The sequence below is a fragment of the Enhydra lutris genome, unplaced genomic scaffold, assembly GCF_002288905.1.
Source record: "Enhydra lutris kenyoni isolate GAN:26980312 unplaced genomic scaffold, ASM228890v2 scaffoldscaffold15, whole genome shotgun sequence".
NCBI classification, from domain to species: Eukaryota; Metazoa; Chordata; class Mammalia; order Carnivora; family Mustelidae; genus Enhydra; species Enhydra lutris.
The window spans coordinates 28,554,231-28,574,894 of NW_019154099.1; the positions used below are offsets into that span (position 1 = coordinate 28,554,231).

At 39.0% G+C, this 20,664-nt stretch overlaps 1 protein-coding gene across 1 annotated transcript; it reads right to left on the minus strand.

Annotated features, from left to right (window-relative positions):
• Positions 1-153: 153 nt before the first annotated feature.
• On the minus strand, positions 154-20,411 carry LOC111147057 (mitotic spindle organizing protein 1). The gene is made up of 3 exons (XM_022502925.1): positions 20,323-20,411; positions 10,414-10,559; positions 154-1,976 (listed from the first exon to the last, which is right to left on the minus strand). The coding sequence occupies exons 1-3, from the start codon at positions 20,396-20,398 to the stop codon at positions 1,953-1,955; spliced, it is 246 nt and encodes an 81-aa protein (XP_022358633.1). The 5' UTR covers positions 20,399-20,411; the 3' UTR covers positions 154-1,952.
• Between the last annotated feature and the right edge of the window lie 253 nt (positions 20,412-20,664).

A 20,664-nucleotide genomic window follows, 5' to 3' on the forward strand; every position in this document is an offset into this window, starting at 1 on the left:
CACTACCAGGAGAAAAGTATATTTTACACCTCAAGCCTAATTTTACATCGTAAATTATAGAGCCTTTAAATAATCCTAAGTATTTATCTAAATAAAGAATACCTACAGAAACAAGTTATGTTCACAAAGTATATATTAAATCAAAAGTACATGTCAATACTACCAAAATGGTTTTATTTTTGTCACTGACAACATGCATAACACTGCCAATTGTATCATCACAATTTGTTTTGATTTTGTTAAATAGTACTGAAGTATGCATTAAAAATATATGTTTACATTTAACACTTAAAAAGAAGCTCTCTGTAAACATAATGCCTTCTCAATATATTTTCCTGCTTTGTATCATACATAAATAACTTAACCTACAAAATCATAAATAAAACTATTAACTCTGTGGCCTAAGAGTATATACCAATTTTGGAGCTTGACAAAAATGTTCTCTTTATGATTTCCTGGGTAACAACATACAGAACTTACAGTGTTTACTACCAAATAAATGACTTACCACAAGTCATTACTGTCTCCCAACTGAGTCTGCCAATAATACACCTTCCAGGGTCCTTGGTAAAGATGCTAGGTGCTTACAAAGTCTAAATAATCACGACTAGATTTTACAACAGAAGGCTGTAACTTAATTACAAATACTAAGCCTTACTTTGTCTAAAGTACAAAAATGCTGCTAAGAGTAAACACTTGTACTATCATTTAAATGGAAGCTAACAAAATCTAAAATAAAACCAGATTAAAATCCTATCACTCTTGGATAAAATATTCTATCGAGATTTTGCTATAGAACAGAAGTAACACTATCCTTCATTTTCCAAAATTCATTTTGCAGTCAAATGCTCTCCCCTGAGCTATACCCCCTCAAAATTCATTTTGAACCATCACTTTGATTAGCTAAAACTTTCAGGGAAAAAATAATGACACAAAAAGTGACCTTGGAAAGGAATACTTATAATTCCTGATCCACAACACTTGATTATTTAGTTTTTGTTTAATGAACAGACTCTTTATTCCTTCAGAAAATATTATTATTTGTTGACAGATACTTCCTATTTAGTGATTAGATAACCACTCAAGATATATTAGGTAACTACTCAAACTATGTTTATGTAATAAAATTAAAGAATTTTGCATAGTGGAAATATTTCATTATGCATTATTTTTTAGGCTATCATTTATAGAGTATAGAACTTAGAAAGAAAAATATTATCAATTAATATTTTCATTAAATTTAAATGGTTCAAAGGACAATAATGAGCACTATCATTACTTTTAAAATCTAAGTTTCTATTTTTCAGTCAATACAAAAAATGATCTGGTTCTTATTGTTAAGTGACAGGAAAACTTTCATGTTTAAAAAACTAAATATTCTTTAAGAAGAACAGGTTAAAACAAATGATTTCTGTGCTCTTATAAAAAAGATTCTGATATACGCTATAAATCTAAATCAAATTTCACAAATGGTGGCTGAAATTCTATCAACTTTTAGCCCAATACAACACAAATCCACAGTTATTTTGCATAAACAATTCAAAATTAAATTTTATAATGGAAATGTCAACAAGTCATAACTACTACATTACTTCTGATGGGTTCCACTATACTTTAACCAGGCACAGCAGATGTGCACATCTGATAGACAGACTGCTTAAAAAATTAAAGCTATCAGAGCTATAAATAAGGAATACATAAATATGAACACAGCGATGCCAACGCATTAGAGCTGTTAAAAAAAAGTAGGATGTGATATAAACACATCTGATAGTTATCTCTGTAAGCCATTTTCCACTGATTTATAAAGCTATGGTTTTATAATTCTTTTAAAAAGGAAAATGTTTCTACAATGCTGCATGCAGTAATTTCATTGTACATTCCTGACTACAATGCAATCTTCAAATTCTCTTGAAGAGTTTGACGTATCTCATCAGGATTTCTCCAGAAAGTCAGCTTGTCATATTTTCAGCAGCCTAGAACAAGAAAGTAACTTTCATTATAATAAAACCACGAAAAAAGAGACACCATGGAGATATATTTGTCAATACCGCACTGTCATTAACAAACAATGCCTCCTCCACATATCCCGAACCACTTTTAGGAGGATAATGCAGTGAGGTTTTCACTTTTTGCAGTACATCAGAACTACCTCTTGAACTGACTGCTAGGGTAACAGTGGGAAATTGTTGCATTGTATTAAATAATATAATTAATGGAAAAATACACTGCTACCTGAAAAACTGACCCAAGCAGACCTTCTCTACACACTGTATCCACCTTATCCAGTCTTTATTGGTTTGTCTGTTTCTGCATGTTTCATTATAGCGTGAAAAGGGATTAAGAATGAAAAAAAACTGTTAGAAAGTAGAGGAAAAAAAGGGCAAAAGGGAATAATGGGCACAGGGCTAACCCTGCTTCACCTATACCACGAACTATTATACTTTCTCTGATTATTCTGCAGAAATTTTCAGACACCATGTAAGTCATCGGTAAATGATTTGAGACATTTCTTTTCCCTTTTAAAGGATTTATTTATTTATTTTAGAGAGAAGAGAGTGACTGCAGACACATGCACTCAGGGAGGGGCAGAGGGAGAGAAGCAGACTCCCTGCGTGGCTTAGTTAGCCTGGTAAGGAGCCCAGTGGAGGCTCGATCTCACAACACTGAGATCATGGCCTGAGCTGAAATCAAGAGTCAGATGCTCAACTGACTGAGCCTACCCAGGTGCCCCTTGATACATATTTCTAAAAGATAAGGATTTAAACAAGTAATTTCCTAATGCCAAATATGAATATGATGGTTTTAGATAAGTTTAATTTTAGAGATACACAGTAAACTTTTAATTCATTTACATTTCGACCTCTTAATTAAAACTTGCTTTTAAGTTTAGCCTAAGTTCAGAGTCCTTTCATGAAAATCCCTTAACATGCTGGGAAAATTGTAGTTAACTCAATCTGAAACATTCTCTTTGCTATCAGCAGAACCTACCTTGTTTGCCCATAGAGTTGGCTATTCTAATTAGCCTTTCGCTTCTTTGGGTTTATTATTTACAAGGATTAGAAACTAGTTTGGAGGGGCACCTGGGTGGCTCAGTGGGTTAAGCCTCTGCCTTCAGCTCAGGTCATGATCCCAGGGTTCTGGGATCGAGCCGCGCATCAGGCTCTCTGCTCTGCGGGGAGCCTGCCTCCGCCTCTCTCTCTGCCTGCCTCTCTGCCTACTTGTGATCTCTGTCAAATAAATAAATAAAATCTTTAAAAAAAAAAAAAAAGAAAGAAACTAGTTTGGAGAAAATCTCCCTCGTTCCAAAGGCTTCTTATTTCTTTCTACCCTTAAAGGTTCTTACACTAGGTTTAGCTGCAAACCTTTAAGTCTCCTTCCTAACCCCATTCTCAGTATCACTTACTTCAAAGAAGACTTGAAAAAATATAAACAATTTTAGAATTTTTTAAAAATTAAAATACCTTAATTCTAATGCAATTTAATTTGTTTGGTCCCATTCCATTTTCATACTAATTTTAGAGGTTCTCCTCCAAGAAACAGACAATGAAACAAGCATTTTCACCTAAACTAAGAAAGCCATCAACCTTGTATAGCATTCCTCTTATAGGAATATAGCACTCCTCTGTTTGAAAGGACAGCAATGGCTTCCTAAAGAGCTCCAGTTACGAGGCTGCCATTAGAGACTCCAAAATTTCGTAAGCATTGGCCCTGGGAAAAACCAACTTTAGCAGTCTTCCCACACTTTGCTTTCCTGTGTAAGTTTATTCCCTCCTATGGGAGGATGGGTAGGGACACAAGACTTATTAGATCCCTTATTTCTCTCCCAACTCCAAATTCTACAGCTCCAGTGTCCTCACGCCATTCAAACCTTCCTACAGCGAGGAGATGCATCACTGCCCCTAGGTATCAGTGATCATACAGGACAGCTCCAAGGGAAAGGGCAAGGCTTATTAGTGTAAAGTGCATCAATAATAGTCCATTTCAAGGCACCTTGGTACTAAAGTAGAAGATACATGAAGAAGGTTTTGCCCAGAATTTCTGAAGCCACAATATGTAAATGATTGCCTATACATAAATATTAGCCTTGAGGAGGCAATACTAAAGTTCAGTGTTTGATAGAATCATTCATAAAAATAAAGCCTATTTTACCTGTAAATGCATTCATTAAAAGACACGGAAACTGAAAAAAAAATAGCCTATTTTTAAAAACTGTACCTTAATTAACAGTCCTACTTATGCTATGGGAGATACATACAATGTGACACATCTACTGATGCAAAGAAACTGACCCGTGTGACACACAATCAGTGTCTTTTAGTATAAATGATTTAACAATATCAATATACAAATCTGTGAGGAAGACAAAACAATTAATGAAAAACTGTTGCAATTTTCTACATAGTTATTTCAGGATGTCCTTGATTTATATTTTACACATTCTATTTATTTATTTGACAGACAGAGATCACAAGTAGGCAGAGAGGCAGGCAGAGAGAGGAGGAAGCAGGCTCCCCGAGGAGCAGAGAGCCCGATGCGGGGCTCAATCCCAGGACTCTGGGATCATGACCTGAGCCGATTTTACACTTTCTAAAAGAGAGGTTAAGTACCATGTAAGGAAATTCTAATCACTAGGATTTCTAGGCAAAGGCAGTAGAACACAACAGGGACAGTTTTTCCTTACTCTATTATTAGTTCTGAAAGAACCAGACAAAAAATAAAGTGAGAAACTAATTAGCAGCATACCCAAAAAGGAGAAAACCACCATTTGCTTTAAAAGTCTAAAGGGTGGCCAAGGAAAGCCAGGTATGGTTCACAGTGCAGCTCAGAGCTAACCAGCTCCCAATCCCAACCTACCAGTAGCAAGTAAGAGAGAATAAGCACATGTGAAAGGTTATTCCTTAATCCATGAAGTTAAGTGTATTATTTTTTATTTTTAAAGTAGCATGACAGAATGGTGTTCACCAAATCTTGCTGACTATCTCTTGGGTGGTTCTGAATTATTTATTCCCTTCTTTATATTTTGGTATTTAAATACTTTAAAATTATGAGCATTTTTTAATAAAAATTATAAACAGATTTCAAAAATTCCTTTAAAGAAAAAAGTTCTAATTAACAGATTTTTCTTCTTTGCTAGGCACTTTTCAGAATTCTCCTCCCCACCTAGTTTTAATGAGAAACTGGCATACTGGCTGTTGTTTATGGAGAAATATGTTTATGTGTGTCTGTGAGACTAATCTTCCATTCAACGGGTAATGCTTTCTGATTTTGTTTATCTTAATTATTGATTTTGCCTCCTGTATCTCACTATGGTCCACTATTCTCACTATGGAATAACTAGCATGTTCAAAGCTAAAAAAGCTATGTTAAGTAGGTAAATTCTGAATCTCCCATCCTAAAACCTTGGGTTTATTTTGTCGAAGGAAGTGCTATGCTAAAACACTTGTCAGTTTCTCTTTTACCCCATCAGCTAGGTTATGTATCTCTGGTTCCTGTATGGCACTGAAAATGCACTGTAATATGAAAACTTCATGCTCTTTTGCCTCCCTCCCCTCTGTCAAATTCCAACATAAACAACAAAAATTCAAGCAGTTGTGTGAGATGTTTATTAAATAAATTATTTTCCAATAGCATTTCAGAAATTTACTGATCAGACTATGATGTTGCATTTTATTTTGAATAGCAGGATTATGAGAGAATACTAAACCAGAGAGTGTTCCCATACATCAGTCCATTATTCTAATCACATTTTACCCTTTCTCAAAAAGCAGGCTTAGATATTTTTTTAGAACTTATTGTAGGTAAAAACTTAGTAGTTAAAAGCTCTCAAGCCAGAGTCAAAGTTCAAATCTCAGCTCAACTACTTCTCCATAAGTCCTTGGGAGAAGCTGGCCACCACAAGCTTCAGTTTCCTCAGCAGTAAACTACTAACAGCAGTAGCAGTACACTATCATTGCTGTGACTCAAAGTACTCAGAAACATTATTTATTCTTATAGTATTCAGCTATTTTTCTTTCTGTCATATGAAAGCACAGTTGAGTTTAAAAAGAAACAAAGTTTGAATAGCTCCTATAAAGATTTAAAAATCTGACTAAAAGAAATTAGCAACCTATATATGCACATTTAACAAAGGGTTCACATTCAGAATATTTAAGACTACCAATACAAAAGAAAAAACAGACAACCCAGAAAAAAATGGAAAAACTACTTGAAAAGGTATCTCGTAAGAGAAAATGGCCAAAAAAACATGTAAAAACACATTCAACCTCATTGGTACTAGGAGAAATACAAATAAAACCACCTAAGAAACCCATACACACCCACCAAAATGACTAAAATTAAAAACACAATAATAAGTATTGGTGAGATTTGGGGCACGAAAGGGAAACTCACATGCTGCTCATGGAAACAGAAACACAACTACTTTAGAAAAGTTTGGCATTATCTATTCAAGTTGAAGACAAAGATTACCTAAAAACCAAGCAACCTGATTTGTAGATACACACCACTGAGCAGAAACGCACGCACAGATGCATCATGAGACACGCACAACTAGGCTCATAGCCCATAGTCCTAACAGCCCCACATTGGAAGCAATCGAATATCCACTCACAGAAGAAAGGATAACTGAATAGTAGTATATTTGTACAACGAAGCATTATTTCAGTGAAAAGGACTGTATCACAGCCACACACAACATAAACAAACCTCGGGGTGCCTGGGTTCCGCACACAGAATCTGCTTGACATTCTCTCTCTTCCTCCTTTCTCTGTCCCTCCCCCTGCTCCTGTGTGCACTTGCAGGCACTCTTACGCTCTCTCAAATAAAGTCTTAAAAAAAAGAAAGAACCTTACATGATTCTACTCGGAAGTGGAATCTTAAAAAAAAAAAAAAAAAAAAATAGAATAAACAAAAAGCAGAATCAGACCTATAAAAACAGAAAAAACTGATGGCCCACAAAGGGGAGGAGGGAGGGGGATGGACAAAATGGGTGAAGGGGAGAGGGAGAGGGTTCCAGTTACGGAATGAGTAAGTCACAGGGATCAAAGTCACAGCATAAGGAACAGTCAGTAATATTTTAATAGTGATGTTACAGGGCAGCCGGCAGCAAAACTGCTGGGGCAGCTGGTAGCTCAGTCAGTTAAGCTTATCTGCCTTCGGCTCAGGTCATGATCTCAGGGCCCTGGGATTCAGCCCTATGTCAGGCTCCCTGTTCTGCCCCTCCTCTCGCTGGCTCTCTCTCTAATAAATAAATAAAAAATCTTTAAAAAAAATATATAGGGTGCCTGGGTGGCTCAGTTGTTAAGCAGCTGCCTTCGGCTCAGGTCATGATCCCAGGGTCCTGGGATCAAGGCCCACATCAGACTTCCTGCTTGGTGGGAAGCCTGCTTCTCCCTCTCCCACTCCCCCTGCTTGTGTTCCCTCTCTCTCTCTCAGTCAAATAAATAAGTAAAATCTTTAAAAAATAAAAAATAAAAAAAATATATAAACCTGTCACGTAACTAAGTTGTACATTTGAAACTAATGTAAAACTCATGTGTCAACTATTCTCAAAAAAACGAAGAACAAAAAAATACCCTCTCAAACATAATGTTAAATGAAGAACCCAGTAAAGACAGGGCTGTAAGATTCTGGTTTATAACGGAGGACATTAGGAGAAGGAAAAAAAAAGTGAACTGGGGGAAATCAGAGGGGGAGATGAATCATGAGAGACTATGGACTCTGAGAAACAAACTGTGGGGTTTTGGCCAGGGCGGGGGAGGTTGGGGGCTGGGTGAGCCTAGTGGTGGGTATTAAGGAGGGCACGTATTGCACGGAGCACTGGGTGTGGTGCATAAGCAACAAATCTTGGAACACTAAAAAAATAAAATTAAAAAAAAAAAAAAAAGATTCTGGTTTATACCACATTCAAAAATTTTACAAAATTCAACTGCATCATTTAAAAACCCATGTTTAGTCAGTAAAACTGTTAAAAATACGAAAGCTTCTACCATGAAAATCAGGGTAGTAATTACTGGAAGGGGGAGCAGGGGAGGTTAGTGATATAGTGATGGGGAGCTCAAGGGAACTTGTAGGGCTCTAGCAATGAAAATTGTACAGATATTCTCTTTATGATAAAGTTTTGCTCTGTAAATGTCTTCTGTTTACCTTTCTGTGTTTCAAGTTTTAAAAATCTTGGGGCACCTGGGTGGTTCAGTTGTTAAGCATCTGCCTTCAGCTCAGGTCATGATCCCAGGGTCCTGAGTTCGAGCCCCACATTGGGCTCCCTGCTCTGTGGAAAGCCTGCTTTTCCCTCTCCCATTCCCCCTGCTTGTGTTCCCTCTCTTGTTGTGTCTCTGTCAAATAAAAATCTTTAAAAAAAATAAAGTTTAAAAATTCTCAAAAACAATCCAAATCACTGGAATTTACTAGAGACTGACTAAATTTGAGATGGGTAAACTACATGTATTATATAGTTTTGTTTTCTCAAAGGAAAAAAAAAAGCTGGAGAAAAGTCACTTTGTCCTTGGACAAGTTTTCAGAGGGACTAACTTGAATCAGTATCTGTAGTGAGTTACTGTTATATAAACATGGAAATAAAATCACCCAAGATTTTAAATCATGTAAGCAGAGTAAGAGAGAGAATATATCTTTCTTGTTTCCAATGTGAGCAACTAAAAAGTGGTGAGTTTGTATCTGAAAAAAGGTGGTCCTCTGGGCCCACAGTGGCAGTGCAGCCAATTGGCCTCAGCAGTCCCTTCCTCTCAGAGCTACTATGTGTCATTCTTCCCTTTTCTTTCTTTTTTTTTTTTTTTTAAAGATTTTATTTATTTGACAGACAGATCACAAGTAGGCAGAGAGGCAGGCGGAGAGAGGGGGAAGCAGGCTCCCTGCTGAGCAGAGAGCCCGATGTGGGGCTCGATCCCAGGACCCTGAGATCATGACCTGAGCCGAAGGTAGAGGCTTAACCCACTGAGCCAATCAGGGACCCCAATTATTCCCTTTTCTTGAAGGAGAAACACATGATCACAGACATGTAGGCCTAATGGCCAGTTTCCTTCCTGCAGAATCCAGAAGTACAGAATCCCAGCTTTCCTTTATTTTGTCCGGGTTCCTTTCAGTCAAGTTCAAGACGGCTGACTATATTTATAAATCACACATCCAATCTCCTCACCAGAGCCACACCTCTGGGCTTTCTCTCTAGAGCATGCTCTCTGGGTAAGGCTGAGAATTTTCCAAATCAAGTGCTGGTTCCTTTTCGCTTACCAGTTCCTTCCTTGATTTCTCATTCATCTTATATCTTATTTTAAGTAGCAAGGAGAAATTTTGCTCTTACACTTTCCGTACTTTGCTAGGAAATTTCCTCAGCTTAATGTCCAAGTTCATCATTTACAAGTTTTATTTTTCTTCCACTTGTAAAACATAATTCAGCCAGGTGCTGTCATTTCATAATAAGGACAACCTTCCTGCCAGTGTTCAATAATATGTTCCTTACGAGATCTCACCCGAAGCCCCTTTAATGTCCATTATTTCCAGCAACATTCTGCTCATCATGATATATATACAAGACAATAAGACAATTAAAGCTTTCCCTACTGCTCTTCTCTCCTTTCTGAGCCTCTACCAGAATTGCTTTTAATGTCCAGAGTTCTACCAACACTTTCTTCAAGGAAATCTGGGTCCTTTCTATTAAGTATATAAAATTTTCCAACTTCTACCCAACACTTAACTCCAAAGCCACTTCCTGACTTGTAGATATTTGTTACAACAGCACCCCACTTGCTAATAGTGAAACCTGTACTAGCTTTCTAGGGCTGCCATTACCAACTGCCATAAACTGGGTGACTTAAAACAAGAGAAATTTATTTTCTCGCAGTTCTAAAGGCCAGAAGTTCCAAATTACGGAGTCAGAAGGCTCTAGCAGAAGATTCTTGCCTCTTCGTAGCTGCTGATGGCTGCCAACAATCCTAGGCCACTACTGCAATCTCTGCCTCCACTGTCACGAGGCTGTGTCTGTGTCTGGGTCTCCACATGGTGCTCACTTGGTGTATCTGTCTGAATTTCCCTTGTCATATAAGGACATCCGTTATCCATTATGATCTTATCTTAACTTGATTATACTTGCTGATAAACAATTTCCAAATAAGGTCACATTCACAGGTACTGGCCTTGTACAAATCTTTTTGGGCACAGACAGGATTTTACTCACAAGGAAAATTCTAAACATACCTGGAGACTTCTGTGAAGAGAAAACGTGGTCCATGATAGTAGCAATTTTTGTAACTGAACATCTGCTACTAAGTTCTGTTTTCACAATTTCTGATGGTGGCAAAAGCTAGTTTAATAGTACTTAAGTAGGATCTTTCACATAAACTCATTAACCATCTTCTAAACAAAAGAATCTTTCTTTAGAATGAACACACAGACTCTAACCTTTAGTGCTTCAGTGGCCTTGCGAAGTTCTTTAATAACCGACGATAAAGCTTCTGGATTAATTCCTTGTTCACAAAGCCGTACACAAATAGACAGAGTTTCCATATCTAAGCCAGTATTCAAAATTCTTGAAATTTCCAGCAGAACTAAAAAAGACAGAAGAAACTTCAAAAAAAATTATAGTAAAAAAATGTATACAACAATACTTTGGTTTTAGTTCAAATAATACTGCATAGTACCAAAGAACTAGCACATCACTAGATTTTGAAATTGTCATGTAATACAGAAATACACTTACACCCTACCTCCACATAACTGCTCTTTTACACTTTGATTTATATTCTACCATTTACTACTTAAATATATGCATCATAATCAGGATTATTCTGAACATTTCTCCATTTTTAGTATGCTTTTACAATGTAATTTAGTTTCATAACATCCCGTTTTATGAAAACACATACATTACTTAACTATCCTACTATTTTAAGAGTTAAGTGGGTCTCATTTTTCCCCACTGAAATAATCCTATGATAAGCATCTGTACATGCTAACTTCATTTTATTTCATTAGGATAAATTCCTAAAAGTGGAACTGCTCAGTAATATACATATTTAAGCCTTTAAAAGTACTTAGAATCTTCTACAATTTGACAAAGTAATCATGTCCATTAAAATCTAATAGTAAAAAATGAAAGCTTATTTTTTAACTTCATTTTTTATAATACTTCATTTTACTATAGTTTATAAAAATAATTGACATAAGAAACACTAGCAAAGAGAAGCACAGAATATAAATACATCGGCTTCATTAAATTTTGTTTTATGGTGGTTGGTCCCCAGAGCATGTTTAGAATTTGTTAAAGTCAATGGTCAACATGTTATCTATGGCTTCCTGTAATATTTTCCCTTGGCATTATACTTAGAAAGTTATTCTCCATGCAAAGATTATATAATTATCTACCAGTATTCCCTTCCATCACTTCAAAGTTTATTTCCTGCCTGCCTATAAACATTTAACTCCCTGGAGTTTGGGTAGAAGATAGGATCTAACTTCACCTCCCAGAAATAAGCCCATTTCCTCAACACTATTTATTGAGTGACCTCTCCTTCTACTATTCGGTTAAGATGCCACTTTTATTACATAGTAAATTCCCATTTATCTATGGATCTGTTGCATCTCTATCTTATGTCAAAACCATAATTTTAATTACAAACATTTATCAACATACAGAAGGTTAAACATTCTTTGTTATCTTTCCTTTCACAAGCTTTTTTATTCTTTCAGCGAACTTAAAAGATCTTGATCAAGGGGCACCTGGGTGGCTCAGGTGGTTATGCATCAGACTCTTGATTTCAGTTTACATTATGATCTCAGTGTTGTGAGATCCAGCCCCGCATTTCCTCCCTGGGCGCGGAGCCTTCTTAAGATTCTCTTTCTCCCTCTCTCTCTGCCCCTCCCCTTGCCTCTTTCCCGCTCTAAAAATCTTAATCAATTCCAAGCACAAAGTCCATTTGGATTCTGACTTGAATTGCATAAAAACTATGTTATTTTGGGATGAATGGGAAAGTTAACAATATTGAAGGATACATTAAGTCCAACTCCTTCAAAAAACTAACATCCAAGAAAAACAAAAAACATCCCATGATGTTTATGGGATGGGTCCTTCTCACCTCTTCATATCAGACATTCATTTTCATCTCTAGAATCTCAAGGTTTTTTTTTCCTTAAATGTCTTCTGTGCTTATACTTAACTTTTTGAATACATGGGAGTACAGTTTTAATGCCCTTGTCCATCTAATTCTAATATCTGTGTCAGTTTCAGGTCTGTTTCAGCTGACTGGATTTTTCTATCATGGGTTGTATTTTCCAGCTTTGCATACTTAATAATTTTTAATTAGATGCTTGACATTGTAAATTTTACCTTGCTGGTTGCTATTTTTATATTTCTATACACATTCTTTTTTAGAATATTTTCACACATATTCTTGGGCTTTGTAAATGAGATGCAATTATCTCATTATTTCATTATGTTTGATACTTTTGAGTCTCTTAAGATTTATATAGTCAGGATCAGAGCTCTGTTTAGCGTACAGCTAATTGTTCCTCATCACTGAGGCAACACTCTCCTGAGTGCTCTACTAAATGCCTCGTGAATTACGAAGTCTTCCATTCTGGCTGGTAGATACAAGCAGTTTTCAGCCTTTGGTGAGCACTGTGTACTGTTCCCTCTAATTCTTTCGGATGCCTTTCCTAGCTTTGTAGGTACTTTCCTCACACACATGTGCTAATCAAATGCTCTGCTCAGTATTTGAGGGGACCCTCCTACTGGTCTCCAGAATTCTCTCTCTGTAAGCTCTTTCCTCTCAGGTATTCTGTCCTACAAACTCTACCTGCTTTGGTCTCCCTGGATTCTGAACTCCTTCTGCTAACCTTGGGGGTCCACACCACTCCCCAACTGCGCTGAGGCCTGGAAACTTTCTGAAGGTACCAAGAGCAGGCAACGATTGGGCTCTCTTCGTTTACTGTCTCTGGGATCACTGCCCTTTACCATCTGATGTCCAGTGCCCTGAAAATCATTGTTCTGTCTGGGTTTTTGTTTTTGTTTTTTCCAGGTAGAAGTGTAAATCCAGTTTTGTTACTCCATCTTGACTGGAAGCTGACAGTCCTTTCTGTTTCATTCCTTCAGTTTTGACATGCCGACATACCAATACTGCTCTTCAGCTATATGCAGGCTGTCGTTCATGTTATCTGCTGAATTTATTTCAATAACTCTATTTTAAGATTTCTAATCCTCCCCCATTAATTGCTTGTCCTTATTTCAGTTAAATGCTTTTTTATAACCACTTATTTTGTGGCTATTGTTTCTGCCTTCACCTACTGAAGCTATATTCTTATCTTTGGCCATTTCTGAGACTTGTGTTTTCTGTTTCTTCAAGTTTAAGCAAGCACCAAAAGAGTGGTAAGGGTCTGCTCTCTACAGCACCTGACTTCAAATTTCACCTTCATTACTTGGTAGGCAAGGCTACCTTTCTTTTTTTTTTTTTTAAGGCTTTATTTATTAATTATTAGGAAGAAAAGAGAGAGAGAGCAGCCAGCAGAGGGAGAAGCAGACTCCTGGCTAAGCAAGCAGCCCGATTTGAGATTCAATCCCAGGACCTTGGGATCATGACCCGAACTGAAGGCAGACACTTAGCCAACCGAGCCACCCGGGTGTCTCAAAAGGTAACCTTTCTGTACCTTTATTTTATCACACTGTGAAATAGAGGTAATAGTACTTATTTTACAGGATCATTGTGAGGATTATAAGACATACTCAGAATGCTGCGTCCACTGGCATCTAGTGCACAAAGAAAGAGCTATTATTACTACATTCTCTTTTTTCAGTTCTCATGCGAGTTGTTTGTTTTTCATCTACCTTAGGTACTTAGTGATTTCTGCCTGGAAGCTCATCTTCAACAGGAGATTTTTCTTGATGTTCTGAACGGGTGAAGCATCCTTGGATGGGCAGACTCACACTGGTCTCAGGCCTCTGGCACAGACCTAATGGAAGCACACTGGCTCCAGAGCCACAGACACGCGGACGGTACTTCCCAATTCCTGGCCATGGCAGATGGCACATTTCTGGCCCCAGCTTCACTCAGGCAGGGCAACGTGCTTTGTCAGGTTCCATTCCCAGTCTCCTGCTGTATTTCCCATCTGCTCCTCTTTGGGGGAAAACCTCTCTCCTTCTAACCAGGAGATTTCCCTTTCTTGTTTTTGAACATGGCTGTGACAATAACTGCATTTTTGTATTATTTCCTGTCATTTTTATATGCTTTGAGCAGAAGGTTTTAGCCAAGTGCTCCATCATCATCAATTTTGGTAGTGAACCACCAATTTCTTTAATTTTGAGTTTTGTCTTTACAAATGCATTCTACCTTGCTTTGGTATATTCTAGGTGATTAGTGTAAATGTTCTAGAATATGACTTATTTTTATTTTGTAACCAGCCACCTTAACAAATTCTACTGAAGTTTTTCAGTTAATTCTCGTTTTCTAATTAGATAATCATTTTACCTATAAATAAATAGTTTCATACCCTTCCTAACAGTCTTTTTTTCTTTTCCTATCCTGCATTATTTGCTTAAACTTTCATACCAGTGGTTAGAAAAAAAAAATTCAGTGAACGTAAGCATTTCTAATTTTATTTGGAATGCTTTTAACACTAACGTTAAGGATGATGGTAATTTCCTATAGCTATCCTCTGGCGTGTTAACAATGTACTATTGTCTCTTGCTAAGACTTTAAAATTAGAGAAAAAGTACTGAGTCTTATGAATACCTTTTCATCAAACACTGAAATAACCAGGTAGCTTTTTCCCTTTGAGGAGTGAAAGAACACATTACACTTACAGACTGTATTCACAGCTGAAGAACAGTGAGCCTGGGAAATCCCTACTTTTCAAGTCAGCAGTTAGCAAACTTGCTCTTTATATGGAAGTAGCTGTTACCTTATCCCTCGAGTTGTTCACTGTAAATAGAGCGCCGAGAAAGAGCAGGAAGAAAGAGCAGCCAGGGCCTTGCCTTCCTGGCCTGCTGAGCAAGAACGCAGGGGTGTGCTCAGGGCTCAAGCTGCATCTCCCAGCAGTGACACTGCAGGACTTCTGACACTTAAAAAGGCGATAGAGCTTCCCTTGAGGCACTCCCCCTTGCAACCCAGCCACCAAGTGGGAAGAAACCCACATGTTCCAGACAACAGCCCCTGCTGCAGGCATGTCAACTAGAAGACTGTGAGGGAGGAAGCTTCAGCACTAACTGCAATGCATTAGAGGCCCTCTATGAGAATTACCCTGATAAGCCTAATTACCCTGATAACCCAGAACCATGAGAGACAAGTAATTGTTGTTTTATGCCAGTAAGTCTGGGATGGTTTGTACGAAAACATGTACTCTCTGACCCTACTCCAAGTCTCCAACATTATCACCATCATTAGCATCACCATTATCTGTTGCTAAAATTCTCCTCTCTGGTTTTCTCCCCATGGTAGACCCCATCTATCAATGCTCTGCTTATTCCTGACTTCATGCCTTAGTTCATGCTTTTCTCCTGTGCCTTTTCTCTTCTCTCCATGTAACTCCACGCTCTCTTTCAGGTCCATCTCAGGACTAGTATTTCTTTCCTTTAAGCTTTCTTGTAAAAGGTATGTTGATCTTTGCCTCCTAACTTCATAAGCCATCTATAATAAGTACTTCTGCAGTGCCTACTGTATAATTGGTCCTTAGGTGTATTCTGTGCCTACTACACTACTGCTGGAAATATAGTTGTGGAAAAGACAGATACAGTCCCAATCCTCATGGAATTACATTCTACGAGAGAGAGATACTAAATAATAACTGATCCTAGTTAAATGGGAAAGAGGGATAAGAAAAGCACACCTCCAAAACAAATTAGAAGGGTGTCTTACATAGTTGTGAAAGATAGTGTTTAGGCAAGACTTGTGTGAAGAATTGACGAGTAAGTTTACACTTCAAGAGTGACAAGAAATCAACCTACCTAATGCAGAGGTAGGAAGAAGTGCTAAGAGAGTGAGAGAGAAAAAAACAGATTGTGCAAAAGTTCCCTGACTAAAGAGAACTTGGTAAAGAATCTTTCATAGATCCAAAAGGTTCTTCGTGTAAAGGCAATGTAATTACAGGAGCAGCATAAGTGTAAAATATGAGAAAAGACAGACACAAACACCCACTAGGGCTCTACTAAAGATTTTAGAACTTCGGGAAGCTATTAACAAACATAAAAACGGGAGTATGACAATCAGATTTTCATTTTTAAAAGACTCTGGCTACATAATAGGGTATGGATCTTGAAAAGAGACAGAAAACCCATGGAGAGGGAGTCCAGTTAAGTTACTGCCATCTTGGGGATAGACGAGTAGACGGCATGGACAGGAGAGATTAGGACAAGTGGTCAAATCTGAGAGGAAGCAAGAACTGAAAGGGCTTAGTGAGAAACAGAAGGTAGGGGAGGTAAAAGAAAGCAATAAAGATTCCTAGTTTTTCTTCCCCCATGAGTAACTAGACGGACAGCCTAGGGACCATACATTTGTTTCACCAACACCACCTTACATGCTGTGAACTCTCTTAACTCCTTCTTCTAGTTTACTACCTGATATACAATAAAGTAGCACTACACTGAAACCCTCTGGTAAGGAAGAGGTTCATTTTTATTACAATTATAAAGAACATAATTACTAGTAGTAATTGGAGGCATAAGGAAAATTTTAAAATATACGAAAATAACAAAGTATGAAACTATCAATATAGTATCTAAAATTTCAAAACCTTGAAAAACAAAAGAGGCAAGTGAGTACACTGGAGAACAGAGAGAGAGGTAGTAGAAAAGACCAACATTTTAAAGAAGGAATCTGGAAGAGAATGTTGAGGATCGAAAAATGAGAGTAGGGGATTGATACAAGAGCTTATACTAAATCAGGGCCAGGATCAGTCAGGTTCCTTTCAGACTGAGCCACACAGATATATTAAAAAGTCTACCTACTTTTGAAATATCATATCAAAATGCTTTCATTTCACAACAAAAATATAAGTGTTTATAGCTGAGTTCTACAACCCTGAAATCACTCATATCCATTAAAAGATTAAATTACTGGGGCACCTGGGTGGCTCAGTCAGTTAAGCATCTGCCTTTAGCTTTGGTCATGACTGGGATGGAGCCCTGCATCGAGTTCCCAGCTCAGCGGTCTGTCTGCTTCTCCCTCTGCCATTCACCCCACTTACGCTTGTGCTCACTCACTCTTTCTCTTCCTCTGAAATAAATAAAAATCTTTTAAAACCAAAAAGATTAAATTACTGTTAGCCGACTCTAGTACTGATGGGAGAGAAGTAGTAAGGAAGATGAGAATATACTAGATCTTGAAAATGCATAGTCAGACTCAAACTTTTGACTCTCATGGCTAGATTTAAATAGAGTGAAACCCCGCATTGACAAAATTTCAAATAATAATGTTATTTGGGTAGTTCTGTCTAGCCCCTTGGCCACGCTAAAGTTTTATTTCTGGGAATGAATGTGGAGGAACTTGGGACTATAAAATGATAACATGGGGACACCTGGGTGGCTCAGTCGGTTAAGCATCTGACTTAGGCTCAGATCATGATCTCAGGATTCTGGGGTTCCCCAGAGAAGGGAATCCATTCCCAACAGGGAGTCTGCCTCTCCCTCTGAGCACCACCCCACTAGTGCATGGCTGTGCATGTGCTAATAAATAAATAAAATCTTCAAAAATAAAATAAAATGACAACATGTAGAATTTTTCCAGTTCAGTGTATGGTCAATTATTTACAGTGTGCTTCTGTGTTTACCTTTGGGCCTCAATTATTATAGACAACATGGAACATCCATTAACTTTGGAGTAATTCAACTTCTCATTTTATATGACTGTCCTGGACTCCAATTATGGCATGACAGCAGGGTTTTTCTATCAGTTCAGAATTCTAATGGACATGATAGTCCCTAGCTGCCACATTTAACAAATGATGATTCACTGCCCACTGGGGCCTTCCTATCTTGAGGTTTGTCGGCGAACTGTGTGATAGAGGAGCAGTGTTCTCTAAGAAACACAGCCTCTCGTTGAATTTTTTTTTTAATCTGTTATTTCTTCACTTTGTCATGTTCTTGCACTCAATAATCTTCATTTTACACATACTTCTCTCAGTAAAAATCCTGATCCAACCAATACAATCAGTTCTCATTTGTACAACAATAGTTGTACTATATCTCCACCAGAGATAAAATGGGAGTTTCCATCCAAATGGGATCCTATGGCCATATAATAAGGAACCTAAGCATAGCTAACATAACCTGACAGAAGCGAGGCCTCATACTCTCCAATCGTTTAAAACAAACAAACACTGACTTCCAAGCAAAGGTGTAAGTCAATACAACCATCACCCACTTTTCGAAAGTTTGTCTTACAACACTCTTTTACAGAAGATTTATATTAGTAGCTATTTTCGCTCCAAAAGCAATCCGAGTTTTCACTTTTATGAAAAAAGGCAAAAATGAAAATAGCGTTCAGTGTTTGTTTGTAGTGAGCCATTACAGGGCATGACCGTAGCACTTAGAGTGTCACTGCCAAGCTCCTTCCCCAGGAACTACACTGAACATCTCACCATCAAGCTGCCAGAGCTTTGAACTGTGTCTGGGAGCATCTGTGCTTTATCTGTATTAATTTTGTGCATCTGTTAACAAGATATGTCTAAGGTATCAGAAAAACCTAAGAAAAGTTATTTTTTCGGTCTGAGAACACTCAAAAATTTTTCCATATAAATCAATACTAACTGCTTCACTATACACCATTTTGGCTTTAGGATAAAGATTTCATGGGAATGCTCTGCTTTCAGATACTGGGGAAACGTATAATGTGGTACATCAAGAAGGAATGAGAAACAGGCTTAATATGGTGTTAAGAATAAAATCTGGGGCGCCTTGGTGGTTCAGTCGGTTGAGCGTCGAACTCCTGATTTCCTCTCAGGTGGTATCCCAGGGAGGTGGGATGGAGCTCCGCCCCCCAAGGGCAGAGTCCACTTGTCACTCTCCCTCTGCTCCTCAGCCCTTCTAAAACTAATGAATAAAATAAACAATTAAATTCTACTTTTGGAGAAAGAGCAAAATAGATACTTGGTATGTCAAAAATGAGATGCAAATGTTCCAATAATATAAGTAGGTCTTGAAAAAGAAAGCACCAACCCTTGCAGAAAAAGCCTAAAGCCCATAAGGAGTGGCTGAATCAGTAAGTGGAGCCTACAGTGAAACAGACCGGGAGACAGAGCGGGGAGGCCCACACTACCGAGTGAGAATTGCAGTTACGTTTCAATAGAGACGGAGACTAATGTCAATATCCCCTGGAAAATGCAAAAAAAAAAAAAAAAAAAAAAAAAAGGCAATATTTAACACCCATCAAACACATATAAGTGGATGTGAATAATATGGAGACAAAGGAGTCTGCAAGTGAGACGTACATGTAATATAACACAAAGGTAATAATAACTATCTTTTGATTCATTACCTTCGATATGCCTTTACCTGGTCTGTGGATATTTAATATCCACAAGAACCTTAGGAGGAAGTGACCTCATTTTATAGGAAAGAAAGACACAGGCTCAGTGGAGTAGTCGTAGTAGCTTGTCTAAACTCACCCCCAGGAGTAGAAAGTGGCGGAACCAGCGTCAGAGAGTAGAGAGAGGGTAACTCCAAGACACTTCATCTTCTAGCACGTGTGCGCAGGCTTGACACCTGCGACCCTTGGAGCGCGAACACAAGTAAATACACCTACAGCCTCGGACACCGGCGTCACCGGCTCCAAGACGAAATGGAGCAATTCCGCAGACGGGGCGACCTGCTCACTCGCCCCTTATTTAAGAAGAGCCTACTTTAGGGCCAGAGACAAAGGACACAGCGGCGACCAAACACACGAGGCTACGGTCCGCACGAGGCTTACAGTCTTAAGGATGGTTCCCGCTCGGGACAGGGAGAAAAGGAGCGCTCTCCGCACCCCGCGCGGCGCGGCACCAGAAGCCGAGTCCCCAGGAAAGCACGCGCGTCCTCCGCCGCGGCCGAGGGGCGTGGCGCGCGGGGAGCCGGGGACGCGCGAGTTCCGCGCGGGAGGCACGAAGCGCGCGCCCGGCTGACGTGGGGGCTGGAACGTCGTGCGCGCGACGAACTACGCAAGAGCGAAGAGACAACTCTCAAAGGATGGGATCCTCAGCACTACGGTCCTGACGGGTCCCTTGGGAGGACCCCCAAAGATGCCCCTTGGGGCAGGAAGTGTACCTCAAGTCTTTCTTGGCTTACCGCCGCCTGGGCGCCCTGGCTGCGGGACACGGAGACAAGGTAAAGGGGGAGAAACGGGCACTTACCGTCCATGGTCTCCCTTACCGCGTTCAGATTCGACGCCGCTGCCGCTGCCGCCCCAGCACCGCTGCTACTCGCCATGGCGGAGGCCGAGGGAGGCGGGAGAAGGGCCTGACCCGGAACTGGAGCGCCTTCCTTTCTCCTGGGCAATCACACCACGCGTCCCCCGCTCACGCCGGGCAGGCTCCGCCCCTCGCGCTCGTCGCCAGCGTGAGGCTGCGTTGATTTAAATTTGGAGCCTCGTTACTCTACGCGGAATGCGAAGCGAGGAGTTGCCATTCGAACTTACTACGCGGCCTCGATGCCATTGGTTGGTTCGCGGACAGCGGTTCGACGCGATTGGCCAG